The 12,807-nt window shown below is 41.4% G+C and overlaps 1 protein-coding gene across 1 annotated transcript in view; it reads left to right on the top strand.

Annotated features, from left to right (window-relative positions):
- The window catches only part of LOC113405083 (protein SON-like), a 55,080-nt gene that overhangs the window by 13,156 nt on the left and 29,117 nt on the right, over nucleotides 1-12,807 (top strand). Inside the window, exons 5-9 of the mRNA XM_029911397.1 lie at nucleotides 739-933; nucleotides 1,009-1,449; nucleotides 1,516-1,576; nucleotides 5,706-5,869; nucleotides 7,949-8,089. Of these exons, the coding sequence (XP_029767257.1) occupies nucleotides 739-933; nucleotides 1,009-1,449; nucleotides 1,516-1,576; nucleotides 5,706-5,869; nucleotides 7,949-8,089 (1,002 nt within the window). The remainder of the gene's footprint in view (nucleotides 1-738; nucleotides 934-1,008; nucleotides 1,450-1,515; nucleotides 1,577-5,705; nucleotides 5,870-7,948; nucleotides 8,090-12,807) is intronic.

Here is a 12,807-nt window from a genome sequence, read left to right as displayed (position 1 = left end):
TCTTCTGAACGTCACAAGTCCAGATCCAAATCTGATGAAGAAATGGAGGTTCAGGAGCCTTCACAGAGGTCTCGAAGTAGCCGCTCCAAGTCTTCTGAACGTCACAAGTCCAGATCCAAATCTGTTGAAGAAATAGAGGTTGAGGAGCCTTCACAGAGGTCTCGAAGTAGCCGCTCCAAATCTTCTGAACGTCACAAGTCCAGATCCAAATCTGATGAAGAAATGGAGGTTCAGGAGCCTTCACAGAGGTCTCGAAGTAGCCGCCCCAAGTCTTCTGAACGTCGCAAGTCCAGATCCAACTCTGTTGAAGAATTGGAGGTTCAGGAGCCTTCACAGAGGTCTCGAAGTAGCCGCTCCAAATCTTCTGAACATCGCATGTCTAGATCCGCATCTGTTGAAAAAATAAAGGGCAAAGATTCTTCACCGAGGTCTCGGAGAAGCCGCTCCAAATCTGCTGAACTTCAAAAGTCCAGATCCAACTCTGTTGAAGAAATAGAGGTTCAGCAACTTTCACAGAGGTCTCGAAGCAGCCGCCCGGAGTCCTTGGAATGTCAAAAGTCTAGATCGAAATCTGTTGAAAAAATAGAGGGCAAAGATTCTTCACCGAGGTCTCGAGGTAGCCGCTCCAAATCTTCTGACGGTCACAAGTCCAGATCCAAATCTGTTGAAGAAATAGAGGTTGCGGAACCTTCACAGAGGTCTCGAAGTAGCCGCTCCAAGTCTCCTGAACTTCAAAAGTCCAGATCGAAATCTGTTGAAAAAATAAAGGGCAAAGATTCTTCACGGAGGTCTCGGAGAAGCCGCTCCAAATCTGCTGAACTTCAAAAGTCCAGATCCAAATCTGTTGAAAAAATAGAGGGCAAAGATTCTTCACAGAGGTCTCGGAGTAGCCGCTCCAAGTCTCCTGAACTTCAAAAGTCTAGATCGAAATCTGTTGAAAAAACAAAGGGCAAAGTGTCTTCACAAAGGTCTAGAAGAAAACGCTCCAAATCTTCTGAACGTCACAAGTCTAGATCCAAATCAGTTGAAAAAGTAGAGGGCAAAGAGTCTTCACAGAGGTCTAGAAGCAAGCGCTCTAAATCCTCTGAGCGCAAACCACAAAAACATGATAGCGAATCGCGGTCTAGACGAAATCGGTCTCGGTCAGTAACACGTAAAAGAGTGTCAAAATCTAAATCTAATCATCGGTCTCGGACACGCTCTCTGTCACGTTCAAGACACAGAAGGAGGACTCGGTCAAGATCAGTGTCAAAAAGGAGACGGTCTTTATCAAGAGAGAGACACAAAAGATCTCAAAGGAACAGATCAAGGTCTGCTGATAGAAGAAGAAGAAGATCAAACTCAAGGGATCACCGAATAGTGCTCAGGTTACGGACCAGAAGTCGAACACCTATTCGACGAAAACGGTCTAGGTCAGTGGGAAGAAGACGAAGCTCTAGCAAATCACCAGTTCGACTAAGAAGATCAAGATCACCTGGGAGAAGAAGATGCTATAGCAGATCACCTGACCGTCAGAGAAGGTCCAGATCATCCGATAAGTTTTCAAGCAGATCACCTAAACGTCTTACAGACTTAGGTAAGTAATGCTCTTATCGTCAGTCATTTTCATGGCTGTGTAGTGTTGACCTATGTAAACTTTGTTCTGCCTCTGATGAAGATAATAGAGTGAAACCCTAGCATTCATCAGGAATCTCTTGTAAGCAATTGTTTAATTTTAATAACAGACTTTTTGTTGGCATGGAGTATGCACTTTTAGGGGATTCAAGAGGATTCGAGTGTGTAGTTTGATTGAAAATGCAGCAGAAAAATGTGAAGGGTACAGGATTTTACAGGTTACTCCACATAGGCAGACCCCTGCACTCATGATGAACACTGAGGCTGAGAGTCTTCAGGTGCAAGTGCACAAGGATTTGCCCACACATTGTAATTGTAGTATCAAGGCCTTAATGTTTTTGTTAAGATGCAGTGATTCACCAGATTCATTTTTTCCCCAAGAGCATATAGTACATTATTTAAGAAAATGGAAAACAAAATATACATGTGGGAGTCCTCTACAGTCAGCATAATGTTTCTTTGCCAGTCATATTAATTCTCTTACCTCATTCGCAGCTTCTCTGTTGCTGTTCAAAACTACCTCCTACTTTATATGAAAACAGGCAGGACTGAGCAAGTAATCTGATTAACAAAGGATGTGAACTGGAGGATTCATGTGATGCACTCCAAATTTCCATGGGGCTTGAGGAGGAAAAATCTAGTGACTCTTCCTTACTTCCCTTAGGAGCTGAGCTTCCCTGTATTGAAACTATTTCTTTTAAGTTAGAACCGTTTAAGGATGCTGGGCTGAAATCACTGAGCATATTGAATAGATCTACTCACTTTGCCACCATGCATAGGTTGTCAGTGTTCCTATATTCTATTCTGTATCACATAGTAAGGTGGCAATATTTGGATGCAACTAGCTGGTTCCCAAGTTGTTGAGCAGAAATCCATTATGTTAACTACACGTTTCCACATAAGACTGGTGACTGAGGCAGCCTTAGTCAGAGGCAAGACTCAAGACACCTGGGATGTTATTCCAGATGCTGGAAAGCTGTAGTATGGAAGTTCATTTGCTCCTCATTGATTGCTGCCTGCATCAGGAATGACTTCCAGATCAAGATGTGGAAGACGACTTACCTAGAAATGTGAGGAACTTAAACTCTTTATTGAGGGCATGACCATAACCAAACATCACATATATGATTATAGCACTGAAAACAGCTCTTCAACTGTGTGGCAAGATGCAACAGATTTTGAGACTCTGATATGACTGGGGGGGGTGTCTCTTTACGCAAAAATGGAGACCAACCAAAAATTAAGGCTAAAAACAGTAATATCACACATTGTTTTCTTGGATCCTCTGCCTCTTTCCTGCCACAAGGAGCAGAGCTTCAATTTAATTTTTATCTTTGGGGAAGAGGAGGAATCCCCACTGTGAAGAATTGTAGTGAGGAGTTGATATTTCTTGAGTTTCTTTTTTGCTATTGGTTATTTAGATGTAATAGTTATTTTGGTAGCTGAAAGAAACTTCAGTATACTCCCACCCTAAAATAAATAAGTCATTTATATATTTTCTTTGGTTTATCTGTTCCTATCCATTCTCCCTGATTTTTGGAATAGTTTTGTTTCTGTTCCTTGTGTGTGCTCTGCTTCCTGACTTCACCTTGGGCCACATCTTATGCCCCTCACTTCACTCCTTTGTCTTTTCCCTCTCTCAGCCAGCCATACTACAGGTGCTAGAGTAGCTTTATATTCACGGCATTTGGGGAGGGAGGCAGATTATTAAATTGTTCCCAACCCCAGCTAGTCTCATTGCCTGAAGAAATGAGAGGATGAAGAGTTGAACAGCTCAGCATGCTGCCTTGTCCCATCCATTCCACATTGTTGGAGCCAGTGGAGGGAGAAAATATCCGGAAACAAGAGCTGGTTTAGCATGAGCAGAGATGTAGCCCCTACTCAGCATGTTCAGCTTTCCCTGGGGGAGTGAGAGCGCTTTTCGGGGAGGTGAGCTTCTGCCGCTGCAGTTTCACTTAAAGCTTCACTTGGAGGCCTTTCTGTAGCTGCAAGCTATGAAGCTGTGTGATCTTTTTCATTGCTTAAAAAGTAAGGGGAATCCCATCCTGATATGTGAGGGTTTACCTGTGTAACTCCTTGCTTAAGGTGGTGATACTTCATTTATTTGGTTGTTGCAGGATTTTTTGGAAAGTGGTTTAAGAGTCACAATTATTAGAATACACAGATATGCTTCATGTATTTCCATTACCTGACTCATCTACACATTAGAAGCCACATTTATTTTCCATGAAAAAGCAAAATCTTGTCATGTTTAAAATTTTTTAATATGTAATAATTTTCTTAACAGTTTGAGATATATATTCATAGTGTTTAACCTATGACATAAAATGCTTGTTAAATTCCTGATTGTTTTGGTTATAGTCGGTATATTTAATATTGTCCTTTTTAGTTGACTTTCAGTGTTTTGAGATATTATTTCAAGGAATGGTTTAAAAGTGAGCTGCAAAGGATTTCAGAAAAATTGGGCTTGTGCCCCATTTTTGTTTCTTTATGACTTCTTCTTTCCCCCTCACTTTTACCTGAGAAATATCAGGAATGTCAACTCTGGTCTTCTATAGTTTTTGTGGGAGTACCTTTCACATGTCTTAGAGGATGAATATTGTGAACGTTCACCTTAATATAAGAGGCCATGATGTTGAATCTTTAAACAATGTCTCCAAAATGTTAGTCAATTAAGTTAAATAGGCATCGACCAAAATACATACACACACACAAACACACCCACCCACCCACCCACCCACTCACCTGGAATTTTAGGTATTCTTAAGGACTTTTTCCCTTCTCAGTTCATGTTTTCTCACTCTTGTAAAGTTTTTGTTTCGCTGTTTCTCAAGTCACACAGACCTGAATTTCTAAAGTAAAAACCAAGCAGAAAAAACTAACACTCTTTTTTTTTGGGGTGGGGGGGGTGGGGAAGGAACCCTTTAGGCCTTTATACACCATAAAGAAGCAAAAATAAAAAAAAAGCACAGACCCAATTTTTTCCTCCTATGCAAGTCTCTTTAATTATATGCCTCCTGTGATATGAAGGAAAAGTGAATGCAATGTTCCATGTTACTTTTAAATATATATAAAGTGTGAATAATATTTTGTGTATGTGTGTGTGCTGTTTTTACTTTCATAAAGTTTGGTTGGCCTGGTGGAAAAACTGATTTAGTATTGCAACTGGTCCTAAAATTATTACCGTATATACTCGTTCATAAGCTGAATTTTTTTAGTAAAAAAAGGGAAGCACCAGAGAAGGGGGTCGGCATATGAACGGGTATAGAGAGGGAGAGGTGGGACACAGCCCCTCCCCCCAACAGAGGGAGCAAGGAGAGGCAGCACAGCCAGCAGAGACGAAGGGAAGAGGCGGGGCCAGAGTCTCTCCGCTTCTGGCCACGCTGCTCTCCCCCCAGCCTCTGGAGCAGCTGCAGCTCCAGGGCTGGCAGGCTGCAGCCGTGTGCCGCTCGGCCCTCCCTCCCCCCCCAGAGCAGGCTGTGGCCACGCTGCCCGGCCTGCTGGAGCATGCTGGGGCCGTGCCACCCGGCCCAGCCTGCTGGAATATGCTGCAGCCGCACTGCCCGGCCTGCCGGAGCAGCTCCAGCCAGGCCAGAGACATCCTCCCCAGTTAAGATGGGAAGGGATGGGATGGGATGGGGACAATGTGGGGGTCCTGGGCTAGGGGTGGGGTCATGTGGGGGGTGGTCACAGGGGTTACTTCCCTGACTCCCAGCTTCTCCCCCACAAAAAATTTCCCCACCAGTTGCTGTCCCAGCCCGTGAGGGTAAGCAGCTGGCGCGCCGGGACACTTTGTTTACTTAGGTTTACCTCCGTGCCTGCGGACGCTCGAGGTAAACAAACCATCTCAGCCCACCAGCGGCTTATCCTGATGGCCTGGGAGTCAAAGTTTGCTGACCCCTGAATTATAGGGTCGGTTTATAAACGGGTTATAAAAATTTTCCATTTTTACATATCCATCTTGAGGGGATCGGCTTATAAACGAACCGGCTTATGATCGAGTATATACGATATATATGTATGTCTATACATATACGTTAGCCTTTAGAAATCTTTAAAGGCCCACTAATTAATATTTAATATTCTTATAGACAAGGCCCAGCTACTTGAAATAGCCAAAGCTAATGCAGCTGCCATGTGTGCTAAGGCTGGTGTCCCCTTACCACCAAGCCTACTGCCTATTATAGCTCCAGCAAAGAAGGAGGAGAAAGTTACTCAGAAGTCAGCAAGAGATACAATAAAGGAGCTCACTGAGGTAAGGAAATGAAATTTGAAAATAACTAACCACCTGTTACTGTTAATAACTAGGTGTCTGGTCAAGCTGTAATTCTGTATGTTTAATTCTCCTGAAAGTCTGCTTGTGGGAAGACTGCAAGATTGAACCCTAATTGTTTATCATGTTTTCTTCACAACTTATATTAATATTGAAAATTTGATATTTGTCATCTTATAGCAGTCAGTCACTGACTTTTATAATTTAAAAATATAAAAATTTCACACTTTTTACTCTCTGAATCAAATTTTATCCTTTACTGCACATGTTCAGCTCCTCTAGATTTTGGTGAGACTTACCTATGCATACCCATGGACAGAATTTGATGATTAAAATTATGACCTGTACCAGTTGCAGTATATTAAAGTTCTTTTTGTTCAGATCACGAAAGAAATCTTTGCACCTTGTTTCTTCTGTCACAGGAAACTTCATGCTGTCTGATTTTGCTAAGTTCTGGGATGTGTTCTCAAGTTTTCACACTGAAAAATTTCTATTCAAAGATGCCATTGTGTCATTTTAAAAACTATCACAGTTCTGACATCTAAGCTTTTTTATGAAATAAAATAATTTTAGTGTTCATGGAAAAGATGCCATTTCACATAAATAAAGACTGAAATTTGACTATCCACATATTAAGTATAACACGGTATAGTGGCAGTGCAGGCTTCCCCCCCATTGCCCCACGACACAGATGTGCTTGAACCTTGACTTGGAGGGACTTGACACAGATAATAGCACAGTCTCCAAGTATATTCCTTTTTGGTTTCTGCTGAGACTGACAAGAAGTGTGCCATTGCAATGGTAGTTTTTGTGGTATGGCTCCTTCTCAACTCCGAATAGGCCATCAAACAATCATCAAATGGTTATAACTTCTGATTGCGGTTGATATGAACTGGAGTTTGAACCAATAAGTTATAGATGATTGGCTCTAAATCTTTTTACCAATCCCCTGAGCCATGTAATGTCTCCAATTTGTTACTAATATATAATGATGAATGGTGACATTGCCACTATTTTCTTTGCTCCTTTTCATGACAGAAAAACACCATTAATTATTTTGGCTGTCAGAATTTCCAACTTTATAATGTTCTCAAACTCACCTCAAACCAATGCAGTTACAGATACCTCTGGAGCAAAAAGTACAAGCCAGTCTATAAGTAATAAATAGTAATTTGTTATTAAATGCTAGTCCACCAGTTGTTTTCAGGAAAATATTTGTTCTCTCCTATTCCAGTCATAGTGTTACTGCCTACCCTAAAGTTGCTTTTACATATTCTTGGAAGAGTAACAACTTGGACTGCCAAATAGATTTATTTTTAGCACCTCCCCACTTACTGTACATTTTTAGGTTTCACTTCCACAGTATGCAAAGTGGGATTGTCCTGTTCAGTTCTTCTAACTTGCAAAACATTTCAGAGGTGTCCTAGTCTTTCTTTTAAAACTCTTGCACCTGGGAAGATTTCTGCACTGCCAGTGAAAACCAGTAATTGTTTCTTGGGTTTTTCCTTGCAGTCATTTTGTGTGGAAATCTTCTTGCAGGTCAACTAAATAAGTGAGCTGTCTTCTGTTATTATTATTTATTATTTTATTTTATTTATTACTACTACTACTACTACTATTATTAAACACTTATGTTGTGGTGCCTAAAAGCCCCAATCAGGAGAGGGGCCCCATTGTCCTGGGTGCTAGTGCTGTACAAGCACATAATAAGAGACAGTCTGTGCTTTTGAAGAGCTCATAATTTGAGCCTTGGATCCTGCAAATAGCTCCATGCAGCCCCTTTGATTATAGTAGGGCTCTCGATGGATATAGGAGTAGGGCTCAAAGCCTATCTAGACAAGATGGACACACTTCAATGGATAGAGAATGTACAAGTAAATGGCAGAGGTATACGTTCATGCTAGTTGAATTTTTTTTAAAGATTTCCCCAAACGATCAACTCCTCCTTTATAATTCCTTTATTCCTGATTTTAAATATTTATTTCAACGAATTTGTCATTGTAGAAATAGGGAATGTTTCTGTTCAGATGTTCAGATTGATTCAGAGTTATTTTTTGGTAGAAATGCAAGAAGATTGCACAAAGCACAGATGACGTGATCGTGAACAAGCCTCATGATTCTGATGAAGAGGAGGAAGAACGCCCTTTCTACAATCATCCTTTTAAACTCAATGAACCTAAACCCATTTTTTTCAACTTAAATGTAAGTACTTTAATCAATTATAGATTATAAATGTTAATTTTGTTTTATTTTAGCACATTTATGTAGGTACAGGAAAAACAAATTTGGTGACCCTTATCAATGGAGGAAATTTTAGTTTGTTACAGAATTATAGTTTTTATCTTGACATGGATTTGCAATGGAATGTTAACAAAATTTCAACAACAACATACCTACTTGAATGCCATAGTAAGAGACTGGTCAAAACCCAGTGAAGTCCATGGCCAAATTAAGAGAAACTTTTGGCGCTAGATTAAAACTCACTATTTTTCTTTCTCCAGCAGTTCACACTCCATGCCAGGTTCCAGAGGCAGCTGGCACTTCCTTGCAGGCAGCTTCTTTCCTGGCCTGGGCAAGCTTGTTCCCCTCCTGATTGGGGTGGGGTGGGAGGGGCACTGGTGGTGAAAACAACTCTCTTTCTCCCCCCCCCCCCCCAGGTCGGGGGAGGGGAGCGTGAAAACAGCACCTCTGGCTTTCGGGAAAGCAGCACAGACCCCAGTGCTGCTCCTGCTCTGGCTGTCTTGGGCTGGCAGCGGGGGTCACAGCTTTGCCTGCGAATTTCAGTGTCTTCAGCGCCTACACCTAGCTGTAAGTGGGTGCCCGTCATGTAGGGGTTGGGGTGGGGACAGACTGCCTAGATGTGCCTACCTTTAAGATGCAATACAGGCAAAGTACAGTATTTGCCTTTATTCTTTAAAAAAAACAAAAAAAAACCCACCACACCTGGGCTGGTAATGAATGCTGTATATTATTGAGGTCGCCTGACACTTCCCATTATAGGATCATGTTTTCAGTTGCTTATAACTTTGCCAAACTTAAAGCATTTGGGCTGAAGTTTTCCATGCCAGATGGCTGCCTAAGGCTGAATATACTTTTCTGGAAAATTTCAACCAGAATGGTTAAGCTGTTTCTGAGAATTGAACCTAGGGAAAAAACACTTTTTTTGCCCATGTTAGAAGATTCTGGCAACCGTTTAGGTTTTCTTGTTATTTTTTGAAAAAAGAACAGGAGTACTTGTGGCACCTAAGGTGCCACAAGTACTCCTGTTCGTTTTGTGGATACAGACTAACACAGCTGCTACTCTGAAACCTGTTATTTTTTGAACAGCTTTAGCACCCCTATGCTTTAAATCAGAGACTTGAAATTTAGCAGGGATGTGGCCTTTGTATCAGGGATGAATGTGCCTCTTGCTGTGCCCTTGAAAATCTGACCAAATATGGCCAAATTATAACACCTTGACAAATCTTACTTCATACATGCTCAGTAGAGATTTTTTCATATTTTATCTAAAATCTCTGAAGATTTCATCCTTATTGAGCATGACTGAATCTCTCTCCGCTCCTAGTGCTGACTAGGCTTCACGGTATGGCAATCAAAGTCCTGAAGAATATAAAAAAATGTACAATTAAATGAAATATTATGTTTTTAAGGCTGGTATTATTTGTTACCCAGATAAAGCTCAGAATAATAAATTAGGCAATGTAACGGTGTAGAGATAGATACATATATACAGAAAGCTAGCATGTAGCCTTGCATAATTGCTGCTTATTTAATACAGCCCTTATGCTGGCAGCAAGTACTGTATATACTTGTTCATAAGCCGAATTTTTTTAGTAAAAAAAGGAAGCACCAGAGAAGGGGGTCGGCTTATGAACGGGTATAGAGAGGGAGAGGTGGGACACAGCCCTTCCCCCCAACAGAGGGAGCAAGGAGAGGCAGCACAGCCAGCAGAGACAGAAGGGAAGAGGCGGGGCCAGAGTCTCTCCGCTTCTGGCCACACTGCTCTCCCTCCAGCCTCCAAAGCAGCCGCAGCTCTGGGGCTGGCAGGCTGCAGCTGTGCCGCTTGGCCCCCCCTCAGAGCAGGCTGCGGCCGCGCCGCCCGGTCTGGCCCGCCGGAGCAGTCTGCGGCCGTGCTGCCCAGCCTGCCGGAGCAGCTCCAGCCAGGTCAGAGACATCCTCCCCTGGCCCTTCCCAGATAAGGTGGGAAGGGATGGGATGGGGAGAGTGTGGGGGTCCTGGGCTAGGGGTGGGGTAATGTGGGGGGTGGTCACAGGGGTTATCCCCTGACTCCCAGCTTCTCCCCCCCAAAAAAATTTCCCCACCAGTTTCTATCCCGGCCCGTCAGGGTAAGCAGTTGGCGCGTCGGGACACTTTGTTTACTTAGGTTTACCTCCGTGCCTGCGAATGCTCGAGGTAAACAAACCATCTTGAACCACCAGCGGCTTATCCTGATGGCCTGGGAGCCAAAGTTTGCTGACCCCTGAATTATAGGGTCGGCTTATGAACGGGTTATAAAAATTTTCCAGTTTTTACGTATCCATCTTGGGGGGGTTGGCTTATAAACGAACCGGCTTATGATCGAGTATATACGGTACTTTATAGTTTAGAATGCAAATATATTTTTGTTGGTTTCATGTTTTCATATGCTCAAAACTTTCTGAAGTATTCACCTTTGGGGTAAAATTTTCCCTGTTTGGCTTCTCCCCAAAAGTGGATTTTTTTTATTTTTTGAAAGATTGAAGAAAATACCTTCAGCTGTTTTTTCAGGTTTGAATGAGTGGAAAGAAAATGAAATATAGAACATTTTTTCCACTTTAAAACATTCTTGAATATGTGGAAAACTTGTGACTGCAGTTTGGAATGGTCTTACAGAGAGTTTTCGGTATATTTTTTGCCAAGTTATCTACCATGTGGACACTCTTATTTTGGAGTAAGAGTGGCTTTTTTTTTCGGCTTAGTTTAAATCTCTTCCAAAATGAATGTCCAGAATAAGTCTGTCCACACAAGGAGTAATACCAATATAACCAGTAGTTTAAATTCATACCCTGCTTTCTACTGGTATAACTTCTCTGTGTATAGAGAAGTTCTTACTCATGTGTTTAGCTATTCACAGGATCAGGACCAAACACCGGTCATGTGAGGGCTGAGCAAAAGATACTGTCATTGCTGCTCAGTTTAGAAACTAGAGGCTTAACAGTAGTTAATTAGGGTGGCTAAGTTTTTGATTGAACTCCATTGTGAGAGTCAAGAACAGTGAACAGAGCACATCCTCCATCACTTGCCTTCATTTTAAATCAATCTACCAAATGCACTTCCTTGTTTATTGGGGACATTCAGCACCTCAGAATGGCAATGTCTAAGTGTTTGGGCTTGCTGCATAATCGTTTACACACTGTTGTGGAACTTCTTTCAGGTGCTGAGTGGGGGGTGGTGGGAAATGCTGAAAAAGTTCTATGGCAAAATGGAAGCGTTTCTACAGTGAGTGAGTGACTGGAAGAAAACTTCTTCAGATCATACAGATTTAGTTAGTTTTATACAGGACAACAAAGCATTTCAAAATAATACTGATGGACAGAGGAAGAGTTTAATGGACTGGGTGTACCAGAGAAAAATGGAATATGCTTATTGAATGTCTCTCTTCTCTAAAAGACTTACCAATATTCTAGGATCTTTGTTGCCTGCTGGAACTGTTGCCTTCATGCTGAGTGAAAGGCATCCCACTTAAAACAAACAAAACCCTTTTTCCTGTACTATTTTCGTATGCAGAAATCCTCAGTTGCAACACAGACGGCTATAAATAGCAAGGAACTTAGAAATGCTGGAGTTTGCATCTTCTCAAACTAAAATATTTTTTGGATTATATGTCAGCATTATTACAATACAAGAAAAGTTTTTATCACCTTAAACACAGCTCAGGGAACTCTGGGACTTTATTTTTGCTGTATCCACAAAAAACTGTACCAAGAGTGAGGTGATCAGCCATGTGTTTTGTAAATCTGAAGAAGCTTCTGGTAATAATTGTAGATGATAGTGTAGCTTTTGGACAGTGTATATTGTATTCTGTCTGAGAACTGATTCAGTTTAATTAGATCCCATGGTTTCATTGCTGTTAATCTTTTATTTTTGTTAATATAATAGTATTTGGTTTTCATTATATATTTAAATCTCCCAAAAGGAATATGCAGTACAAGGGGAAGAGGGTGAGGAGAGTTCTTTATGGCAATGTGTTCTCTCTTGCTAGTGTGATCAGATATTTAGAGTGACTGTACCTTGTGGGCACTTAGTTTCCTGACTTCTCATCTAGAGGTGGAGTCTGTTAATATCCCCTCCGAGACATCAATCCGTCATCTGTGTACAACTCTAGCAGGTTTCTCTTTGGCTAGGTTTGATCAAGATGGTGTTATTATAGTACTACAAGTGTATATAGTACAGTAATATGCAGTAAGTGAATTGTGCTTAGCCAGCCCCTGCCATTAAGAGCTGATAACGTAAAACCACAAGCAGGAAAAATATGTTGCAATACACAGATAGAGGGGAGACCTGAGAGCATAAGACTTGGAATTAAGAACCCCTGAATCCTAATCCTAGTTTTGACACAAATTTCCTTCTGTGGCCTAGGCAAGTCATGTAATGTTTCTGACTGTTTCCCCATGTGAAAAATGGGTCTAAATCTTACCTACCTCACAGGAGTGTTGAGGAATAAATAATATTGTAAAGCTATTTGAAGATAGAAAGCACTATATTAGTGCTAAGTATTAGAACAAAGAGAGAAGTATATTCATAGCTTGAATGCTTTACAGAATATAGATGAGTTTTTAGAATTTTTTTGGGGGAGAGAGAAGGCACTGTTCAGGAGTCAAAACTAGATACAATCTTTCTGATGTATTAATTATAATTGTTCTTTATATACATGCTTTCCA

This window comes from Terrapene carolina, unplaced genomic scaffold, assembly GCF_002925995.2.
Source record: "Terrapene carolina triunguis isolate 2854851 unplaced genomic scaffold, T_m_triunguis-2.0 Scaffold30, whole genome shotgun sequence".
Lineage (NCBI taxonomy): Eukaryota > Metazoa > Chordata > Testudines > Emydidae > Terrapene > Terrapene triunguis.
The sequence above is the reverse complement of the archived record's forward strand: the minus strand, read 5'-3'. Positions and strand labels throughout refer to the sequence as shown.